Here is a 24175-nt window from a genome sequence, read left to right as displayed (position 1 = left end):
GAGGGAGAATTTAGCATGGCCAATGCATCTAACCAGCACATCTTTCAGACTGTGGGAGGAAACCGGAGCACCTGGAGGAAACCCACACAGACACGGGGAGAAATTGCTGGCTCCGCACAGACAGTGACCCAAGCTGGGAATCGAACCCGGGTCCCTGGCGCTGTGAGTCAGCAGTGCTAACCACAGTGCCACTGTGCCACCATGTGGCCCCAATGCGTGGAACTTCGTTCCAATGAAACAACACAGGCCCTCCTGCATTCACCACTCACCTCCTCTTCACCCTCCAACATGTCTCATCCATGCCATCTCATGCCTCCTGCCACACCTGCATATCTCTTCTTGCCTCCTGTGTCATGCTCCGCATATCCACCCACCCCATCAGGTCCATCATGCCCCTGATTCCAAGCTCTGTCCTTCCACCCTCCTCCTCAGGCCCTTCATTGCCTCAAACTTCACTTAATCAAACTCTGGCATTTCTATGCCTATTAACCCACCATGCATTGTCTAGAACCAATGAACACCTTAGTGTATAGTGGGATGTATGAAAAAATAGCCTTGAAAACATGTAATCCATTGATAACTTTTTCCTTTGCTTGAAAGGGAAAGCCTGGGTTGCAAGCTAATAAAAATGTCAATCATCCGCATCTTTTGAAGTTTCACAATGTTTCCTCTGGGGAGCAACTGTTCTATTATTCTAATAACTGTTTGATCTCTCAGCCAAGCATAAAAAAGAAGTCTTTGCTGAAAGCCCAGATAGCTATTACAATACAAGAATACCCCAGAGGAAACATTGTTTGATCGACAATTCAGGGTCTCTGATCTCTGTGGTCAATTTCACCATGTTTGTTCACACAAGTAAAGTAGTTTGAAGAGTTTGTGGTTTTTGAAACCACAAAGGGGTTGGCATTGGATGATTGGCATTTCTATTAGCTTGGTCAAGACTTTCTTTTGAAGCACAGAAGAAAGTGATCTATGGATTACAGCTTTTTAAATGTTGCTCTATACACTAAGGTGTTCATTGGTTTGAGAAAGTGCACAGTGGATCAATGGGCATAAAGGTCCTGGAGCTTGGCATTGGGGCCATGAATGGCTGGAGTGGGTGGGTGGAAGGCAGAGCTTGGCATAGGGAGAATGAAGGGCCATAGTTGGTGGATAGGAGTAGGGATCACTTGGCATGAGGAGGACCTTTTGAAGTTGCCTTTCAAAAAGTTCCCTCATGGGGACTATAATTAGCAACTCCTGTGAGGGGCTGTGTACCACAATGGAGCTGGCCAGATCGAGAATGTCAGACGCAGGCTTATCAGGGACCAGCCCGAACCCCTTAAAGGCACTCCTGAAAATCGCACAACCCCGGGAATGGGGTCAGGAATCTCGGAATCGAGACCGACCTGCCATTTTTAAAGGGTTCCCAAGTCAACCCGACTCGGTGGAAATCCAGACCTACAACTCAGAAGCAGGATGTTATTCTCCATACAAGCTGCTGCCCTAAACCCTTGGGGCCCACCTTGTTACAGTATCGATTTATTCCTTATTCCTGCAATCATCTTCATGTTCTCTTTCTCAGTTAATAACGCTGTTAATTCATGCCACTCTTTCACAACCCTCAGTGTAAAAGAACATTCCTCCTCTTCTCACACAATAACAGAAAGTTGTTGGAAGATCTCAACAGGTCCGACAGCATCTGTGGAGAGTGAATAGAGCCAATGTTTTGAGTTGGGATTTGACTGGAAACGGTGGCTCTATTCTTTCTCCACAGATACTGTCGGACTTGTTGAGATCTTCTAGCATTTTCTGTTTTTGCTTCACATTCCAGCATCCACGGGTATTTTGCCTTCGCTTTTCTCCTCTTCTCTGTCTTTTAAGCTTGTGTCTGTGTACCCTTCGTTTAGTTTATTTATTAGTATCACAAGTAGGATTACATTGACATCGCAATGAAGTTACTGTGAAAACCCCCTAGTCACCACACTCCGGCCCCTGTTGGGGTACACTGAGGGAGAATTTAGCACGGCCAATGCACCTAACCAGCACGTCTTTCGTACTGTGGTATGAAACTGGAGCACCCGGAGGAAACCCACACAGACACGGAGAGAATGCGCAGACTCTGCATAGACAGTGACCCAAGCCGGGAATCGAATCCAGGTCTCTGGAACTGTGAGGCAGCAGTGCTAACCACTGTGCCATCGTGCCACCCTTATTCTAGCCCTTTGATCACCTGGTTACGATACTGTTAGTGCTTCCCATACGTTCAACCATTTCTTAATTTAAATCTTCAGTGTGCAAGGCCCACAGAACCCAGACTGCGTTTAGCTAAAGCCACTTTGTTATTTTGTCATCCCAGTGCTTTTAGTTCTGCAATTTTGCTCTTTCAGCCATTCCAGTAAAGGACTTGGAGAGATATTCTGGGAACAATCTGATCATATTCCAGCCTGCAGCCATCTCAGTGCCAAGTTAACACATGATTTAGTGTTTGAGATTTGTCCTCCAGCAATCCTTGGCCTTTTCACTATTGATGCCGCTTTGCCTTCAAAACATGCACGGTTTCTATTTTAAAAAGCAAGAAGTCCCATCCGATTAATCAAGAAAAATGATTTCAGTCAAAGGTTGACTTATGTAGATAGAGAAGATGCAATTAGATAGTAGACCCTATCCCACACCTCTGGTAGCCATAGCAACCGACAGCCAGTTGGAACAATCCACTTGAGGTGGGACAACATTTTTGAAGGAGTTAACAATGACCTAATACGTACAAAGTATTAGCTCGGCGTAACACAAAGCAACAGTAAAATCAAGAGATTTGGATGGATTATTTGTGGGCATCTGGTGATGATTAAAAAGTAACAATTTATTCATAGGATTGAGATAATGTCCTAATCTGAAGTTTAAACGGTTCCTCATCCACCACTGAAACCATTGCAAGATATCCTTGCTAGTGAGCGGCACGGTGGCACAGTGGTTAGCACTGTTGCCCCACGGGGCCAGGGACCCGGGTTCAATTCCGTCCTCAGGTGACTGTCTGTGTGGCGTTTGCACGTTCTCCCCGTGGGTTTCCTCTCACACTCCAAAGATGTGCTGGTTAAGTCAATTAACCATGCTAAATTGCCCCTTGGTGCCGGGGAATTAGCAGGGTAAATATGTAGGGTTATGGGAATAGGGCCTGGGTGGGAATGTTGTCAGTGCAGACTCGATGGGCCAAAAGGCCTTCTTCTGCATTGTAGGGATTCTATGATTCCCGCTGGTGTTATAAATGCAGGCTGATAATTGCATTCCTGTTTGGAGGTTTGCATTATTGCTGGGGTGAGGTTTAAAGTTACAAGTAGGCTTGCAATAACGCTGCAATGAAGTTACTGTGAAGATCCCCTAGTCGCCACACTCCAGCGCCTGTTCGGATACACTGAGGGAGAATTTAGCATGGCCAATGCAACTCACCAGCACGTCTTTCAGACTGTGGGAGGAAACCGGAGCACCTGGAGCAAAGCCACACAGACATGGGGAGAATATGCAGACTCCGCACAGGTAATGACTCGAGGCCGGAATCGAACCCGGGTCCCTGGCATTGTGAGGCAGCAATGCTCACCACTGTGCCAATGTGCTGCCAAAAAGGAACTGCGCTACGGTGCGACGAGGTTGCGAGAGAGAATGGTTTTGGTCGAATTCTCAATTATGCGGAATTTTCTAAATGATGAAGATGTATTTTCTACGTCTGATGCTCCTGGTACCAATTCAGCAGATGAATGGCAGAATTTATGTTGGGTTAAATGACATAGTGTTGTAGATTTTATTTGCTTTTTGTGTTATGGAATAGAACAGATCACACTGAATCACGATTCAGGAAGCTCCACAGGCTTTGCTCATTTTTTGAAAGCAGTTTTCTTAACTCTTGGACTTTTCTGTAGTATGTGCAATGTCCTGGACACCAGGGGACATGAGGAAAAACCCTTTTTACAGAGAGGGTGGTGGGTGTCTGGAATTCGTGCCCTGAGTTGATGGTGGAGGCAGAGACCCTAAACTCTTTTTAAAAGTATCTGGATCTTTACTTTAAGTGCTGTAAGCTACAGGGCTATGGGTCAGGTGCAGGAAAGTGGGACCTGGCTGTTGTTGGGTTGGTATGGACAAGATGGGCTGAATGGCCTCCTTCTGTACTGTAACTTTTCCATGGTTCTGTGGTTCTTGTCCCATATAATTGAGGATGCTGGGGCCTTGTAGAGTTGCAGAGTGATTGAGTGTTCTGGATTTTTTTTTGCACCCTCCACTCCCATCTCCTATTTCTCATCTAAATATTATTGCTTTCTTCCCTCTCCCTCTTGTCCCAGGAACTCCAGTTTTACTGTTCCCTCTGTGAAGACACTAGATGTGAGATGGTCTTTAACAGAGGAGTAGAAGTGTAGATTCACATTTGCTCGGCTGCTTTATGCCTGTTGTCACCATAACAAGTCCTGACTGCTGAGTTTTCAATCCTGTTATTGGAAAAGCATGCCCATTTCCCATTATTTTCCATTAGAGATTGGTGTCCCAAACAGCGTGCCACGAAGTAGAGTGGTATTTTAAACTGCTTCCCATTAATTAGTGAATGGCATTAAACCCACGAGAAAGTTTTTATTTGATTTGATTTATTGTCACATGTATTAGTGAAAAGTATTGTTTCTTGCACGCTATACAGACAAAGCATCCCCTACATAGAGAAGGAAAGGAGAGGGTGCAGAATATAGTGTTACAGTTATAGCTCGGGTGTAGAGAAAGATCAACTTAATACGAGGTACGTTCATTCAAAAGTCTGATGACAGCAGGGAAGAAGCTGTTCTTAAATTGGTTGATAAGTGTCCTCAGACTTTTGTATCTTTTTCCCAACGGAAGAAGGTGGAAGAGAGAATGTCCGGGGTGCGTGGGGTACTTGATTATGCTGTCTGCTTTTGCGAGGCAGTGGGAAGTGTAGACAGAGTCAATGGATGGGAGGCTGGTTTGCGTGATGGACTGGGCTTCGTTCACAACCCTTTGTACTTTTTTATGGTCTTGGACAGAGCAGAAGCCATACCAAGCTGTGATACAACCAGAGAAAATGCTTTCTATTGTGCGTCTGTAAATGTTGGTGAGAGTTGTAGCTGACATGCCAAATTTCCTTAGCCTCCTGAGAAACTAGAGGCGTTGATGGGCTTTCTAACTATAGTGTCGGTATGGAGGGACAATAGGGTGAACTGGACACCTAGAAACCTGAAGCTCTCGACCATTTTCACTTTGTCCCCGTTGATGCAGAGAGGGACACTACACTTCCTGACTATCTCCTTCATTTTGCTGACATTGAGGGAGAGATTATTGTCATCGCACCAGTTCACCGGATCTTCTATCTCTTTCCTGCACTAGTTCACCAGATTTTCTATCTCTTTCCTGTGCTCCATCTCATCATTATTTGAGATCCGACCCACTACAGTGGTATCAGCAAACTTGAAAATCGAGTTGGAGGGGAATTTCGCCACAAAGTCAGAGGTGTATACGGAGTATAGTGAGGAGCTGAGAACACAACATTGTGAGCCATCGGTGTAAAGGTGCTTTACGGTGCATTTGGTGGATTGAGAAGCCCTCTGTTGTAGGGCCCAGCCCGGTGAAACAGGAATGAGCCACGTCTCCGTGAAACAGAGTACATGGCAGTCACTCAGTTGCCTTTAAAAAGTGTGTCTGGCTTTAAGTTTGTCTCGCTTGTTTTCCAGAGATTGGACGTTTGCTCGGAGTAAGCTGGGGAGGGGGGCCTTGGGATGGGTTGTTTCACTCTCGGCTGCAGACCTGCATGTTTCCCATGCTTCCTGCAGTGACTGGTTCTTTTTGTACTAAGCTGCATCCCATTAATTAGCGAGTTACATTAAATTACTTCCCATCGACAAGAGAGTGACACTAAATTTTTTTCCTGTTCACTGCAGCTTGACATTGAACCACTTCTCGTGAACTACAGCCTGACATTAAAATGTATTCCATTAACCAGTGAATGACATTCAACTCATTAATTAGAGAGTGATGTTAAACTGTTTCCCATTAACGAGAGAGTGATGTTCCATTGATTTAACAGTGCCATCTTAAACTGTTTGTGGTTGATGGGAGTGACAATCAAACTTTTTGCATTCATCAAAGAATGCCATTCCTAACCAATGTCTATTGATTAAGAAATGATACCCCATGCTGCTTACCTTTAAATCAGAGAGATATTCTAATCACACTCTTGAAGCATCTTTGACAAGTTAATATTCACCTGTTTCTTTTAAAGAAATATTGCTTACTTTGTTCGCAGAGTGCATTCAGAGCTTAGCACTGATTGGTAAAATCTATTTATCTTAGAAGTTCTCAAGTTCAAGTTTATTTATTATTGTCACAAGTAGGCTTACATTAACACTACAGTGAAGTTACTGTGAAAATCCCCTAATCACCACACTCCGGTGCCTGTTCGGGTTCACTGAGGGAGAATTTAACGTGGCCAATGCACCTAACCAGCATGTCTTTCGGATCATGGGAGGAAACCAGAGCACCCGGAGGAAACCCACACTGATAACATGCAGACTCCGCACAGACAGCGACCCAAGCCAGGAATTCAACCTGGGTCCCTGGCGCTGTGAGGCAGCAGTGCCAAACACTGTGCCACCATGCCACCCTTCGTTTTAACAATCTGTAACAAAGCCGTGCTTAATTGTATAGTTAAATAAAACATCTGTTTCCAGCTTTTAGATTTTATTTTTAAAATTGTGTTGCTTTGGAGAAAGTGGCTTACTGAGTTCACTGATCATCTGTGAATTTGGAAGGGTAGCCATAGACATAAAGGGACAGCAGCACAGTGCTGATCATTGATACAAAGTGCCCACAATGACTAACACCCATGTACACTGCAAGAGGGCACAGACTCAAAGTGAGGGATGGTCGGTTTATGGGAGGCATGCAGGGAAAGTTTTTCACACAGAGGGTGGTTGGTGCTTGGAATGCACTGCCAGTGGAGGTGGTGGAAGCAGGCACATTAGCAATACTTAAGGCATATCTTGATGGACACATGAACAGGAGGCAGACAGAAGGATAGAAGCTGCATATTGGCAGAGGCTTGGTGGGCTGAAAGGCCTGTTCCTGGGCTGTATTGTTCTTTGATCTTTGTAAAGTGACAGAAAATATACCAGGGTGCTGCACAGAGGATAAAGAGCTTTTGCTGAGCTTGTGGGAGAGTTTGAGCAGGTTCCCAAACACGTTTGGTTGTAAGATTGGAAAGTAGGAGAATGAAGAGGTGAACTTATTGAGGTGTATAAAACCATGAGGGGCATAGATAGGATGAACACACATAGTTTTTTTCCCAGGGAAGGGGAATTGAAAACTAGAGTTCATAGGTTTAGGGTAAGAGAGGAAAGATTTAAAAGGGACCAGAGGGGCAACTTCTTCATGCAGAAGGTGGTGCGTGTATGGAATGAGCTACCAGAGAAAGTGGTGAGGCAGGTTCAATAGCAACATTTAAAAAGCATTTGGATAAGTACATGGATGGGAAAGGATTAGAGGGATATGGGCCAAACGCAGGCAATTGGGAGTAGATGGGAGGGCACCATAGTCGACATGGACTTGTTGGGCCGAATGGCCTGTTTCTGTGCTGTATTGCTGCGTGACTTTATGGACAGAATTTTACTGCCCCGCCCGCCACGGGGATCGGTGCGGGCGAGGGGCGGACAATGGAAAGGTCCATTGACCTCGGTAGGGATTTTACGCTTTTGGGATGAGTGAGGTCGTAAATTCCTGCTCTATGACTCTATGGCTAGGTTTTTACTAGCCATTTTAGTAGCCATGGCATATGCCACCCATCGATAGGTGGAGCGAGCTGGTAAAATCACGCCAGAACTGAAAAATCAGGATCACGGAAATTCCGGCCATGGTGTTACATAGAACATAGAACAGTACAGCACAGAACAAGCCCTTCGGCCCAAGATGTTGTGCCGAGCTTTATCTGAAACCAAGATCAAGCTATCCCACTCCCTATCATCCTGGTGTGCTCCACGTGCCTATCCAATAACCGCTTAAATGTTCCTAAAGTGTCTGACTCCACTATCACTGCAGGCAGTCCATTCCACACCCCAACCACTCTCTGCGTAAAGAACCTACCTCTGATATCCTTCCTATATCTCCCACCATGAACCCTATAGTTATGCCCCCTTGTAATAGCTCCATCCACCCGAGGAAATAGTCTTTGAACGTTCATTCTATCTATCCCCTTCATCATTTTAGAAACCTCTATTAAGTCTCCCCTCAGCCTCCTCCACTCCAGAGAGAACAGCCCTAGCTCCCTCAACCTTTCCTCATAAGACCTACCCTCCAAACCAGGCAGCATCCTGGTAAATCTCCTCTGCACTCTTTCCAGCGCTTCCACATCCTTCTTATAGTGAGGTGACCAGAATTGCACACAATATTCCAAATGTGGTCTCACCAAGGTCCTGTACAGTTGCAGCATAACCCCACGGCTCTTAAACTCCAACCCCCTGTTAATAAAAGCTAACACACTATAGGCTTTCTTCACAGCTCTATCCACTTGTGTTGCTGGCAGAATTCTGTGTGTTTGGAATCTATTTATATTCTGTGGGAGTTACTGGCTGGGTCACAATTATTGCCCATCCCTAATTGCCCTTGAATGGAAAGGCTTTGCTCGGCCATTTCAGAGGGCATTTAAGAGGCAACGACATTGCTGAAGACCAGTCCAGGTAAGGACTGCAAATCTCCCTGAAAGGAATGGTTATCAGTAGACTTCTACTTCCAGATCTATTTTTAACTTGAATTCAAGTTTCACAATTCACCATGCTGGGGTTCAAACCCTGATCCCCAGAACATGGGGCGGCACGGTAGCACAGTGGGCGGCACGGTAGCACAGTGGTTAGCACTGCTGCTTCACAGCTCCAGGGACCTGGGTTTGATTCCCGGCTTGGGTCACTGTCTGTGTGGAGTTTGCACTTCCCCTTGTGTCTGCGTGGGTTTCCTCCGGGTGCTCCGGTTTCCGCCCACAGTCCAAAGATGTCCGGGTTAGGTTGATTGGCCAGGTTAAAAATTGCCCCTTAGAGTCCTGAGCTGCGTAGGTTAGAGGGATTAGCGGGTAAATATGTGGGGGTAGGGCCTGGGTGGGATTGTGGTCGGTTCAGACTCGATGGGCCGAATGGCCTCCTTCTGCACTGCAGGGTTTCTATGATTTCTATGAACATTACCTGGGGTCTCTGGATAGCAATATAGTGATAATACCACAATGCCACCACTGCGTCCCCTTTATTCATGGAAGATGGCTAGTATTGTCTCCAGGTGGTGCTCCTGGTATCAATTTAAAAAATGACAAGAATAATCTTGGGTTAAATTACATACAGCGTATGTTTTGTTTTGTTATGTAGGAATAGATCAAAATGAATCACAATGAAATCATAGAAAGAAATCATAGAAACCCTACAGTGCAGAAGGAGGCCATTCGGCCCATCGAGTCTGCACTGACCACAATCCCACCCAGGCCCTACCCCCACATATTTACCCGCTAATCCACGCATCTCAGAACTCTAAGGGGCAATTTTTAACCTGGCCAATCAACCTAACCCGCACATCTTTGGACTGTGGGAGGAAACCGGAGCACCTGGAGGAAACCCACGCAGACACGAGGAGAATGTGCAAACTCCACACAGACAGTGACCTGAGCCGGGAATCGAACCCGGGACCCTGGAGCTGTGAAACAGCAGTGCTAACCACTGTGCTACCGTGCCGCCCCTCAGAAAGAGGCCATTCGGCTCATCGAGCCTGCACCAACCACAATCCCACCCAGGCCCTATCCGCATATCCCTACATATTTACCCACTAACCCCTCTTAACCTATGCATCCCGGGACACTAAGGGGCAATTTAGCATGGCCAATCAACCTAGCCCGCACATCTTTGGACTGTGGGAGGAAACCGGAGCACCCGGAGGAAACCCACGCAGACACAAGGAGAATGTGCAAACTCCACACAGACAGCGACCCGAGCCGGGATTCGAAACCAGGTCCCTGGAGCTGTGAAGCAGCAGTGCTAACCACTGTGCTACCGTGCCGCCCACAACTAGTGAACTAGTCCACTCATGTGTTCCTAATTAATTCAAACCTAATTTGAGAGAGAAAATGACCATTGTTAGAAATTTAAATAAAATGTTGGAAATGCACTGCAGGTCAAACTGCAATTGAAAGTGAAAGATTGTTTTTTGATGGGGTCCTTCATTCCCTCTGGCTAGTTAACAGAATAAAAATGCTTGCGTTTATAATGCACCTTCCCCTAATCTTGCTAAGTGCTTCATGCAATTAATTGAAGTCCAGTGACTTGCTCTACACACAAACATATGGCAAAGGATCTCTTTGGAAATATGAAGCTGTCTTTCTCTTTTGCAGGCTGCCTGATCTGTTTTGTAATTCCAAGTTCCAATAATTTGCCCTTAGTGGTATTTTGGTATTAATAACAATGCTTACTTCTCAGTTTCTCTCTACCCACAGGAGTAGGCCATTTAGCCCTTGAGTCTGTCTTGCCAGTCAATCAGATTGATCAACGAGCTCACTCCAGTTACCCACCCTTGCTCCATACCTCTTAAAACCTTTCATACTGGCTAGCACTGCTGCCTCACAGCGCCAGCGTCCCAGGTTCGATTCCCGGCTAGGGTGACTGTATCTGCGGAGTTCTCCCTGTGTCTGCGTGGGCTTCCTCCGGGAGCTCTGGTTTCCTCCCACAATCCGAAAGAAGTGCTCATTAGGTGCATTGGCCGTGATAAATTCTCTCTCCCGAACTGGCGCCGGAGTGTGACGACTTGGGGATTTTCGCAGTAACTTCATTGCAGTGTTAATGTAAGCCTACTTGTGACATTAACAAATAAACTTTAAAAACCCATATCCCTTGATCCCTTTAGCCCCAAGAGCTAGATCTAATTTCTTCTTGAAATCAGACAACATTTTGGCCTCAACTACTTTCTGTGGTGGTAAATTCCACACATTCACTACCCTCTGGGTTAAGAAATTTCTCCTCACCAGAGTCCTTTATATGCGGCCTGTGGTGCATTAGCTTTTATGATTATTTTGTGTACCTTTTTATAACATTTTAATTACTGTTGTATATGGACCCTTCCATCCCCCCAGTCCCCTACCAAGTCCCTTTGGATTTCCATTGTCATAATTCAGAAAGTATTTAGTTCTGTTCTTTTGGGTCCACAAATTCTTCCCTACTTTTAAAAGAATATTCTCCCACAGGATGTAGGCATACTGGATAGGCCAAAATTTATTGCCCATCCTGAGTTGCCCTTGAGATGGTCATGGTGAGACACCTTCTTGAACTGTGGTACAGATACACAAGGGAGACCCAGGATTTTGACCCAGTGACAGTGAAGGAACGGTGATATATCTCCAAGTCAGGATGGCGTGTGGTTGGGAGGAGAACTTGCTGGTGGTGCTTTTGCCGTGCATCTGCTGCTCTTGTACCTTCCAGGTGGGAGAGGTCATGGGTTTGGAAGGTGCTGTCGAAGGAGCCTCTGTGAATTACTTGTAGTGCATCTTGTAGACGGTACACACGGTTGCTACTGTGATTCAGTGGCGAAGGGAGTGAATGTTGGAGGTGGTGGATGGGGTACCAATCAGGAAGGTTGCTTCGTCCTGGATTGTGTCAAAGTTGTTGAGTGCATGTTTAAAAGGTTGGCACGAATGTCATGAGGAGTCTCCAGTCAAGCTGAATCGTATCCCCCCTGTCTGTGTGCTGACTGAAATGGAAAGTTTGGACCTGCTATAACAGTATCTGTTCCAGAGCTTCCATTTTCAATGCACTTTTCTCTTAATCTAGTTAAAACCTCATGGCTCAGAGTTAGTGATCAGCAGTGAAGGGAGGGCAGTCGCCTATAACCTACACGTAAGTCCCACTGGGAGATCTTATGATCTCTGCTGTGAGAACATGAACTCGATCCCCCTGCAATGACACTGGCATTGTTTGCAGCATTCTATACTGGCGCCTCCCAATCTGGAGCTGCAGTGATGTCATCGAGCTCTCCCAGCAGCCAATCAATTTAAAGGATTTTCACAGACAGCCAAACAGGAAAGGAAAAACACAAAAATAAAATCACCTTTAAACATTTTTACATGAAGCAAATAAAAGATTTGGGACATACAACGTGGCTCAAAGATAGAAGTTAAAGTATTCTAAAATAAGTTTTTTTCAGATTATTAATTTAAAAGTTTAACTTTTAAAAAATACAAATTAATTAGACAACAACACTTCAACATTGTCAAGACATTGAATGTATTCAAGAGACGGCTAGATAGCAATTGGGGCGAATGGAATCAAACGTTATGGGAGAAAGAAGGATTAGGCTATTGAGTTGGACGATCAGCCATGATCGTGATGAATGGCGGAGCAGGCTCGAAGGGCCAAATGGCTCCCTCCTATCTTCTATTTTTCCATGTTTCACAACTGTAAAATTCTTATCAAGGCCAGTTCTGTCATTCTTCAAATAGTAATAATCCTATTTTGCAGTTAAAAACCCAGATACACCAGATTGAACAAGATGTAATTTTGTTTGAAAGGTTTCTGGATGCACTGTGATCGCAGGGAAGGTGTATTTCTCGCTGAGAGGGAGGGGGATACACAATGCAGCCTGTGTCAGAGCCCTGGGTGACTGAATACAACTTCAGCATTTCCCTGTTGAGCTGCACAGGCCCAACATCCTGAAGTTGCATAAAAGCAAAATACTGCGGATGCTGGAATCCGAAACAAAAACAGAAAACTGCTGGAAAATCCCAGCAGGTCTGACTGTATCTGTGGAGAGAGAATAGAGCCAACGTTTCGAGTGTGGACCAGACTCAAAATGTTCGAATCATAGAATCATACAGTGCAGAAAGAGGCCATTCGACCCATCGAGTCTGCACCAACCACAATCCCACCCAGGCCCTATCCACATATCCCTACAAATTTACCCACTAACCCCTCTAACCTATGCATCCCGGATCACTAAGGGGCAATTTAGAATGGCCAATCAACCTAGCCTGCACATCTTTGGACTGTGGGAGGAAACTGGAGCACCTAGAGGAAACCCACCAGACACAGGGAGAATGTGCAAACTCCGCACAGACAGCGACCCGAGCCGGGATTCAAACCCAGGTCCCTGGAGCTGTGAAGCAGCAGTGCTGACCACTGTGCTACCGTGCCGCCCATAGCTCTAATCTCTCTCCACAGATGCTGCCAGACCTGCTGAGGTTTTCCAGCATTTTCTGTTTTTCTTTTGATTTCCTCACCTGCAGTCAGTTTCAAAGTTCTCATGATGGCTAGCAGTAACAGTTCGCTGTCAAAGTCCACCCCATCCTTTCTGGACTGTCAGGTATGATGGTGCCAATGAGAATTCTGAATAAGTATTCTAACATAAATAGGGGTAATCAAGATGGTAACTACTTTTATCACATAAGTACCGGGATTTGAGTTTATTAACATATGCTGTGGACCAGAGTAGCTTTACTCTCCAGGCTTTCCAACCTCATAGCGATGGCTTGGCTTCTTGGGTTAGGATGTGAGCCCAGAAATCAAAGTCATGGGTTTAAGATTAATTGGCCTGAGGCAAGTCTTGTGGTTAGAACAGACATTTTTCCCACAGAGCAAAAGTCGATATGTGAAACAAACTGTCGGCAAAGCTTTCGAGTCTCAGATGAATAAATTCTTTAGTAAGGTATTTGTAGGGTGTCGGATACTGTTTGGTAGGTCTTAATGAAATCTCTGTCGTCTTAAGTAACTTAATTGCCCATATTTATTACCTACACCAGCTATGTACATATATACAGTAGAGGGTTCAAGCTAAGAGCTGCCTCCATGCTTGCTTGCGCACATGGCTTTGTCCAACACTAGGTGTGGATCATGTGATCCTTTACATCACTATGTGGGTGGAACTGTATGGAATCCCCGAAATGTGCTCGACCATTATACTACATAAGGAACCAAAATTCTGGTTGAGAATGTATTTTGAGGTCAGAGCATTGACTGAAATCATCAAATACTCAGTGGGATATGATAGTTTCCGTGTTGGTACTTTTTTGGGAACAGATCCATGTGGAGAGAGGGCCAAGGTCGAACAACAGAGATTTCCAAATGGAGCGATCTGCTGGTGTTTCTCTCAGTGATCTTTGATAACAAGGAGTATTTGTGGAAATTTCCTCCAGGTTATTAAATGTGTGAGGTTGAATCCATTGTAGACGGTCTACCCAATGAACAGGCTTATTCTGTTCTATATGTGCATGCAGATATTTCTCTTTCTGGAGTTTTTTCCAGATGGTTCAGCTGGCAGTATGGGAGGTGGGGAATCCTTGCATCCAGAGATTTTTCAGCAGAATAAAGCTGGTGCGCTGATGTGCCATTTAAATATCAAAAGGGGCAGTAAAGAACTTCTTGTGGTTAAAAATCCATTTGTAGGCTGGTCCAGTTGTGACTCAAAGAGACTCTTTCTCTCTTGCCTCCAACAGTTGGAAGAAAGCAAGACTCATTGTGCCGAGACAGAGAAGATTTACAAATCCACAATGCAGGAGTTGGAAAACCTTCATGTTCAGTTCGAAAACATTCAGAGAAACAAGAATACGGTAAGGACAAATATTGCTTGACTCTGCCTCCAGTCCAATGGCCAGTTTCCTTTTGGTTTGATGTATTTTTGTCACATGTATTGGGATACACTGAAAAGTATTGTTTCTTGCACGCTATACAGACAAAGCATACCTTTCATAGAGTACATAAGGGTGAAGGAAGGGAGAGGGTGCAGAATGTAATGTTACAGTCACAGCTAGGGCGTAGAGAAAGATCAGCTTAATATATGATCGGCCCATTCAAAAGTCTGATGGCAGCAGGGAAGAAGCTATCCTTGAGTTGGTTGGTACCTGACCTCAGACTTTTGTATCTTTTTCCCAACAGAAGAAGGTGGAAGACAGAATGTCCAGGGTGGGTGGGGTCCTTGATTACGCTAGCTGCTTTTCCGAGGCAGCAGGAAGTGTAGATGCAGCCAATGGATGGGAGGCTGGTTTGCGTGATGGACTAGGCTTTGTTCACGACCTTTTGTAGTTACTTGCGATTCTGCATATCCTCAGCAGATGATTCTCCTCTTTGTCCAACTGCTGCTTATTTAACCTCAAACTTTCATTGGGTTTCACGACCATTAAAGCAGCACGTCAGGATGCTCCTCGCAAAGTAATTATCATGAGCAAATTATAAGCTGTCTTACCCAAGGCTTCTATCGTATGATTGGCATACTTACATTTATTAACTGGGTAGAATGCCCAGCGTCAGAGGATTAGAGAGTTAGCACTTAAATAACTTCATCTTAAAACAGGCATTGCCGTTCTGCACACTGTGGGAAATGAACAAAAAAAATCAAAGCAACGCTTAATTCCCCATGTGAATTAAAGCTGCCTCATTAACTCTGGCTATGGTGAATTGAAAGCCCCTTCAGTCATACTTGACAATCTCTTCCTGTCTTTTTGATCCTTATCCCTGCCTATACTTCAGGAAGTCAAAGGATTGTCATTCCCGGGGAAAAGAAACAGATAAGAATATCTGAAATGTTCCGCTCAGATCCGTTTTGCTCTGTTTTACTTTCTGCTTCTGTTTTGCGTTTGTCTGATGTATTACCTCGTCTTGTCTGCGCGCCGCTCACCATTAAAGCTGGCACATCAAATGCATGCACCTCGATCTATCCTCACTAAGCTTCTCATCACAACATCAAAAAGAATTATCCTTTATCATTTAGAAATAAAAGGAATCGCGTCGTCTGTGATCACCATTTTCTGATGCTTTCACTCATCTTGCCTTGTGGCACAGTGGTGAGCACTGCTGCCTCACAGCGCCAGGGACCTGGGTTCGATTCCCAGTTTGGGTCACTGGAGTTTGCATGTTCTCCCCGTGTCTGTGTGGGTTTCCTCCGGGTGCTCCAGTTTCCTCCAACAGCCCAAAGATGTGCAGGTTAGGTTGATTGGCCATGCTAAATTGACCCAGGTTTCGGAGGGGATAGCAGGGTGAATATATGGGGTTGCGGGGATAGGGTGAGATTATTGTCAGTGCAAGCTCAATGACCTCCTTCTGTACTGTAGGTATTCTATTATATAATGATAGAATGATGCAGCACAGGACGAGATAATTCTTGTGTCTGTACCACGGGTTTAACTCACAATCTGGGGGCTACTCGACCTGTTTTTTCCCCTCTGGTGACCGTTTTCATAGAATCCCTGCGACACAGAAAGAGGCCATTCGGCCCATCGAACCTGCACCGACAACAATCCTACCCAGACCCTATCGCTATAACCCCATATATTTACCCTGCTAATCTCCCTGACACTAAGCGTCAATTTGGCATGGCCAATCAACCTACCTTGCACATCTTTGGAGGAAACTGGAGCACCCGGAGGAAACCTATGCAGACACTGGGAGAAAGTGCAAACTCCACACAGACAGTGACCCGAGGCCAGAATTGAACCCGGGTTCCCAGCGCTGTAAGGCAGTACTGCTAACCACAGTGCCACCGTGCTGCCCACGGGTGTATTTCACCCCCCCCCGTAAACAAACACACACACACGCCTCGAGTCATGCCATTCCCTTCAGCTCAGCTTTAATTTCATCCGTTTAACAATTTCCATAAACATCGTTCCTTGGCATCTTTTTACCCACTACCGCCTTTCATAACACATTAGAGAAGGTTAGAGAATTCTTCCCCCCTCACTGCCTAACCTCCTTCACCATCCTGACCTCCTCTAGCCCCTGATCTTTGAAACTCCCACCCCCAAACTCTGACCTTTGGGGGTCAGCGTCATACACCTGACCCCCAACTCATTACCCCGATTCGCCTCAACTAAGCTTCTGACCACACTTGCTTTTCCTTTTACTTTCACTTCAGACTGTCCTGGAATCAGGCAGATTTACGGTTTGTGGGGCCTTGCGCTTAGCTTCATTTCTTGGTGACAGGCCCACCTGAAGTTGGGTTAATCCCAGCAGCGGCAGAATGAGGCCAGGAGATCCTTAATTGGCCACTTGAGGGCCTCAATTGTTGGTGGGGCAGGAGGGTCAACCATGGGCCTTCCTGTGCAAAACTTAATTTGGCCGGAAGCGTGAAGAGGGCATGATTTGCATACGTCGCCATCTACCGAAACGTATGACATCTTCACATCCAAGCTCACCACCAGCAAGAGCACAAGATTTCACTCGTTATTGGAACATTCCAAAGGCTCAGTCCCAGGCGGCGGAACCTCACCTGTTTTGTAGATCAGTCGGAGGGAGGAATTGTTAGTCGCCCATTTTCCAGATGCTCCCAATCGAACAATATAACTGAAGTGGCAGAGCGGGGAACGGCTCAAATAGGTGGATTTGAGGAAAGGTCCCGGATGCGGTGCGTATGGTGTCTGGTTCAGCCAGGCATGCAGAGGCAGAGGGAGATAATGGAAGATTTTAAAGTTGAGTTAGTCTGTCCTTCAGTGAGATTTCTATCTGTTTGGTGGCAGGCTGATGAGCAGCTATACCAACTGGAGCACGAAAAGGCTGATCTGTTGAAACGTCTTGAGGAAGACCAGGAGGACCTGAATGGACTTATGAAGAAACACAAGGATCTCATTGCTCAGGTAAGCAGACTCCTTCGTCTATCTGTGCTGGGTGACCCTTAACATTGATAAATACTCAAGTGGTGAACGTGTTTCCTTTGGAGCTTTGACTCATGTTAATTATATAAAATCTAGAAATGTCTTAAAGTCATTTTCTTTGAATTTAAGTTAAGTTTATTTATTAGTCACAAGTAGGCTTACATTAACACTGCAATGAAGTTACTGTGAAAATCCCTCAGTCACCACACTCTGGCGCCTGTTCGGGTACACTGAGGGAGAACTTGGTGCCAATGCACCAAACCAGCATATCTTTCAGACTGTGGGAGGAGACTGGAGCACCTGGAGGAAACCCACGCAGACACGGGGAGATCCTCACTGGGAGGCAGGGAGGAGAGTTGTACAATCGCATAGTTTATTCTGTCTGAACCTTTATTGTAAATGCCTCTTTATCGTTGGCAATAAATGCTTTGTTACTTTGAGCCACATCGAGTTGCCCTCGATTTAGTGCACCAACCTTTCCTCATAACTCTCTCCCCATTCCAAGCATCAGTCAGGCGAACCCTCGCTGAACTATTTCTAACGCATTTACAGTCTTTCTTCAGTAAGGAGGCCAAAACTGTACAAATATGATTCGCAATTTAGAGCAGCACGGGAGCACAGTGGTTAGCACTCATAGCGCCAGGGACCCGGGTTCAATTCTGACCTCAGGTGACTGTTTGTGTGGAGTTTGCACATTCACCTTGTATCTGCGTGCTTTTCCTCTGGGTGCTTCATAGAGGGAAAAAATAAATGCAGCTTTTGTGATGACGCTGTGCCTTTAAGAAAAACATTTACATCATATTTCTTGTAGGGAGTATGTTTGGAATTCAGCCCAAGCCTGAATATTGTCCAGGTTTGCCGCATGCAAGTTTCTTGCACTGAAAATATTTCCAATGACAAAATCTTCTTCAGGAGAGACCTTGCAGTTTCATGCATATTAAACGTGACTTTGATATTAATTTTTGTTTGATTTATCAAATTCTAACTCCCTTCATTCTTCACCACTAGTCGTCCAATGACATTGCACAGATACAGGAGCTGCAACGTCAGTTGGAAGAAGCTACAAGGGAAAAACAAAGTTTCGAAGAAAAGGTAGGAGGTTTAATGCCAACATCTGTGACGTCAGGGTTGGTTTCAGGTTAATGAATTTAATTCTGAGATCAGTTGTGAGCATTTCTTTCTGAGTCTAAGAGCACACGTAGACTTAGTAGCTGTTCTGCCTCCTGTACCTGCACTGTGAAAATTTGTACAATTGCATGTAACCTTTGCGCTACAGTAATGGATAGACCTTACAGTGAGCTGCACATTATTTTGATATTCTAGCAGGAAGTTAACGTCTCCAAAGATCAAAGATTAATGCATTATTAAGGGCAAAAACCAATGTCACTATTCATGACCGCATTAGTGTTGAGGTGTTTTTTTTTAAACCGGTAAAATTGGGACACATCTTCAACCTTTTTAATGAGCCATTAAATGACACACGGTTAGGGGCTGAAAAGGGCAAAGGAATTACTTAGAACATAGAAAGCCACAGCACAAACAGGCCCTTCGGCCCACAAGTTGCGCTGATCATATCCCTACCTCTAGGCCTATCTATAGCCCTCAATCCCATTAAATCCCATGTACTCATCCAGAAGTCTCTTAAAAGACCCCAACGAGTTTGCCTCCACCACCACCGACGTCAGCCGATTCCACTCACCCACCACCCTCTGAGTGAAACACTTACCCCTGACATCTCCTCTGTACCTACCCCCCAGCACCTTAAACTTAAAGTGGACCAAGTCAACAACAGTTTCATTTTAAAACACCAATTCTCAAAGAAATGCCCTTACAAATTCCCTGTAAAAGCATGGATATTTGATGCTGAAATTTTTGATCCATCTGAAGAAGACGAAAATAATTATTGTTGAATGTTCATTAAAATCCAAGCCGTAATCTTACTCATCAATGGATCTTTTTTTTTTTCAAGCCTCTACTTCTGAGGGAATCCAGTTCCCAAATCTTCATTATAATTTTTGTTCCCTCTCACGGAATATTCTCTTGATCATTCACTTCTGACTCACGCACAGATGTCAGCTAATTTCATCTCTGAGTTGAGGTAAACCCTCCAGTAGAACACTGCATCTGCCTGAAGTCCAGGTAGATTCAACACGCGGCCAATTAGTCCCTAATGTGGTGACTGTAATAATGTTTACCTTCCTCGCAACAGTGGGTCTTGGCAAATAGCTTCCTCTATGGTTTCTGGAGCTGCCATTGTGATTCCTGATGCTCCGAAAGTTTGCTGGGGAGTGAATTTAGTGGTTCATTCCCTCTCTTTCTCTCTTGCTTTGCAACACTGCTTCACAGCACAAAGGAAAGAATCACTTGTCAACTCCTCACTGCAAGACAGAAATTAAGACTTAGAATTATAGAAGAATCATAGATTCCCTACAGGAGGCCATTTGGCCCATCTGGTAGGGATCTTACAGCTGCGCTCGCCCCAAGATCGGAAAAACCACCCGGGGTCAATGGACCTTTGCATGGTCTGCCCCTCGCTCACTACGATCCCTATGGCAGGCGGGACGGGAAAATTCCGCCCATAGAGTTTGCACTGACTCTCCGACAGAGTATCCCAGCCAGGCCCTTTCCTGTAACCCCATGCACTTACCCCACTAATCCCCCTAACTACATATCTTGGGACGACACCAAGGGGCAATTTAGCACGGCCAATCCACCTAACCTACTCATCTTTGGACTGTGGGAGGAAACTGGAGCATCCGGAAGAAACCCACGCAGACACGGGGAGAATGTGCAAACTCCACACAGACAGTGACCCGAGGCCGGAATCGAATCCGGGTCCCTGGTGCTGTGAGGCAGCAGTGCTAACCACTGTGCCACCCTGTTATCCCATCACTTGCCCAAGCACTCGCTATTGTAACATTTTAGAGTTTTTGATAGTGGTCTCCCAGCTCTCTGCTCGGATTGTGGTTCTCAACAGAATTCAGGGTAATACTGAAATAACCTAAATTTTCCACTCTGCCTAACTCAGATAAGTAACTGCTATTGGACTTCCATTTGTGATTGTGATCTTGTTATTTTTAAAAAATTCATTCAATGGAGGGGGGGTTCCATTGGCTGGGCCGGCATTTATTGCCCATCGCTAGTTGCCCTTGAGAAGGTGGTGGTGAGCTGCCTTCTCGAAACGCTGCATTCCCCGAGGTGTAGGTACACCCACAATGCTGTTAGGGAGGGAATTCCAGGATTTTGACCCAAGGACAGAGAAGGAACAGTGATATATTTCCAAGTCAGGATGGTGAGTGGCTTGGAGGGGAACATCCAGGTGGTGGTGTTCCCAGGTATCTGTTGCCCCTGTCCTTCCAGATGGTAGCGGTCGTGGGTTTGGAAGGTACTGCCTCAGGAGCCTTGGTGAATTCCTGCAGTGCATCTTGTAGATGGTTCATATTGGCTGAAGCCAATTAGAATTGAACTGAATTTGGGCCGATTGTACTTTTTAAATGTATAATTATCAGTGAGGGGCGGCACGGTGGCACAGTGGTGAGCACTGCTGCCTCACAGCGCCGAGGACCCAGGTTCAATTCCAGCCTCGGGTCACTGTCTGAGTGGAGTTTGCACATTCTCCCCGTGTCTGTGTGGGTTTCCTCCGGGTGCTCCAGTTTCCTCCCACACTCCAAAGATGTGTGAGTTAGGTTGATTGACCTTGCTAAATTAACCCTAGTGTCGGGGGATTAGCAGGGTAAATGCATGGGGTTATGGGGATAGGGCCTGGGTGGGATCATGGTCGGTTACAGACTCGATGGGCCGAATGGCCTCCTTCTGTACTGTAGGGATTCTATGGATTCTATGGAAGTGGTCAATATGCTTATATTTAGATGTCTTTATTGGACTTAAATAAAAAGAATGCACAATATAGGATAACAATACACAAAAGTGGCTTATCAAAATACCCATTTGCAGCATGCATTGTCATGGTAATGATGCTACTTTTCCACCCTCCAAAGTGGAATTAACTAACTTAATTAGGAAAAAAGGTGTATCTGCACCTCTGGCAAAAAGTTGACAATTACAGATATGTGTTATAGTCCATTCCTTGCAAAGTTATGAGGAGTCATATCACCCCCTTTGCCATTATCTGTGAAATGTGAAACTTAATCCCTCTATGCGTAATTAATCTTCTCAAATATACAGTTGCAGGTTGCTCAGAAAAGGATTGAGTATATGGAACACTCGATGGTGGAGCGTGGAATCGTAAGCCGTCAGGAAGCTGTCATCTGTGATCTCGAGAACAAGCTGGAGTTCCAGAGGGCGCAGCTGAAGAGATTTGAGGTAGACCTTTGTCTTTTTGTTTCATTCTGAATCCCTTTCTTATCCTTCCAGATGCCATTTGAATCCCTAAATCTGCCGAGATATCTCTTGCAAATCCAGACTGTTTGATTTAGGTTCCTGCAGTGGAATCAGGAATTATAATTCCCAGTACTCTCAGGAATTTTCGCAGTAGAATGGATTCAGGTGAATATCGACACCTTAAAAAAACAGAGGCTGAATTTCTGACCATATTTCGGGAGCATTTATTACACGGCTTCTGTGAAAGGGGAATGTTGTTTCATCTAGTTATGAGGTAAAGTTGCAAATCAATAATATGCAATGTAAATAATTAATCAAGGAGATGATATTTGAATGAGTGTAAACATCCAACCTATAGCAATTTTAATCGTAGAATCTCTACAGTACAGAACGAGGCCATTCGGCCCATCGAGCCTGCACTGAAAACAATTCCACCCAGGCCCTATCCCCATAACCCCACATATTTACCCTGCTAATCCCCCTGACACTAAGGGCAATTTAACATGGCCAATCCACCTAACCCCCACATCTAATCTGCACTCAGCATGGAAGCATAGAATCCCTACAATGCAGAAGGAGGCTATTCGACCCATCGAGTCTGCACCGACCACAATCCCACCAAGGCCCTATTCCCATAACCCCACATATTTACCCTGCTAATCCCCTGACACTAAGGGGGAATTTAGTATGGCCAATCCACCTAACCTGCACGCCTAACCCGCACTGCTGCCTCACAGCGCCAGGGACCCAGGTTCAATTCCGCCCTCAGGTCACTGTCCGTGTGGAGTTTGCACGTTCTCACCGTGTCTGCGCGCGTTTCCTCCGGGTGCTCCAGTTTCCTCCCACAGTCCAAAGATGTGTGAGTTAGGTTGATTGGCCATGCTAAATTGACCTTGGTGTCAGGGGGATTAACAGGGTAAATATGTGGAGTTATGGGGATGGAACCTGGTTGGGATTGTGGTCGGTGCAGACTTGATGGGCCGAATGGCCTTCTTCTGCACTGTCGGGTTTCTATGATTTCTATGATTCCATGATCTTTGGACTGTGGGAGGAAACCAGAGCACCCGGTGAGGCAACAATGCTAACCACTGTGCCACAGTGGTTCCTCCTCTTGGGGGCGGTTATGTTGACTGCAGGTTTTCTTTTCCACGAAGACACATTCACATTTCTCCTAGTTTTGTACGTGACGTACAGCCTGGAGATTTTTCCTTTTGCTGAAAGCTTTACGGGCAGAATTTTGTCGTCCCGCCCGCCACGGGAATCGGAGCGGGCGAGGGGTGGACCATGGAAAGGTCCGTTGACTTCGGGTGGAATTTTACAGTTTCGGGATGAGTGAGGCCATAAAATCCCACCCTACATTTATGATAGGCAATAAGTATCTCTCACATCTGTCACTGCTTCTGTGCTGAACTGCTGGGTGGATCCACCAGAGATCGCAGCATTGGAGTTGACCTGGCATTTTAAATGTTAATTGGATTCAAGCCGGTTGGCGAAGCCAAAACCGAGACACCGAGCTTTTCTTTATCGAGAGAGTTCATTGACTTTGTTCAGCCTCACAGCTCTCCTCCCAGACAGCCCAGCGCCCCCGTCATCCCCTGTTTATACTCTTTTCATAAAACTGATCATCAATAAATCAAGCAAAAATGAGATTGGGGCAGTGTAACAAAAATAATACCTCAAAAGGAAACTTAACTAATTAAACCAAAATGTCATTACTGGCGAATGGGGAGTGATGATGCATCCTGGCCCCCATGGGGCCTAACAGTCACAAAGGGCCTGGAGTGTACTGGCAGACTCCGTGTACTCCCTCTCCAAGCCCACCCTGCAAATGTCGTTGTGGTACAGGAGCAGACAGTTGGGTTGATCCACCTTTTATATCTTCTCGAAGACATTAAATACTCATAGAATCCTACAGTGCAGGAGGAGGCCATTCAGCCCATCGTGTCTGCATCGACCATAATCCCACCCACATCCTATCCCCATAACCCCATGCATTTGCTCAAATTTAGTCCCCCTGACACTAAGGGTCAATTTAGCATGGTCAATCCACCTAACCCGCCCATCTTTGGACTGTGGGAGGAAACTGGAGCGACCGGAGGAAATCCACGCAGACACGGGGAGAATGTGCAAACTCACACTCAGACAGTGACCCAAGCCGGGAATCAAACCCAGGTCCCTAGTGCTGTGAGGCAGCAGTGATAACCACTGTGCCAACCTGCC

The 24175-nt window shown here is 45.6% G+C and overlaps 1 protein-coding gene across 5 annotated transcripts in view; it reads left to right on the top strand.

The window, feature by feature from the left end:
• Nucleotides 1-24175, top strand: part of LOC144502880 (unconventional myosin-XVIIIb-like) — a 363270-nt gene that overhangs the window by 260532 nt on the left and 78563 nt on the right. For all 5 annotated transcript variants that reach the window (XM_078227267.1, XM_078227266.1, XM_078227270.1 and 2 more), the window contains 4 exons: nucleotides 14468-14581; nucleotides 17480-17596; nucleotides 18623-18706; nucleotides 21800-21937. In XM_078227267.1, coding sequence (XP_078083393.1) covers nucleotides 14468-14581; nucleotides 17480-17596; nucleotides 18623-18706; nucleotides 21800-21937 — 453 coding nt within the window. The remainder of the gene's footprint in view (nucleotides 1-14467; nucleotides 14582-17479; nucleotides 17597-18622; nucleotides 18707-21799; nucleotides 21938-24175) is intronic.

Source organism: Mustelus asterias, chromosome 13 (genome assembly GCF_964213995.1).
Source record: "Mustelus asterias chromosome 13, sMusAst1.hap1.1, whole genome shotgun sequence".
In the NCBI taxonomy this organism is placed as follows: Eukaryota; Metazoa; Chordata; class Chondrichthyes; order Carcharhiniformes; family Triakidae; genus Mustelus; species Mustelus asterias.
This window is presented reverse-complemented; position numbering and strand designations above follow the sequence as displayed.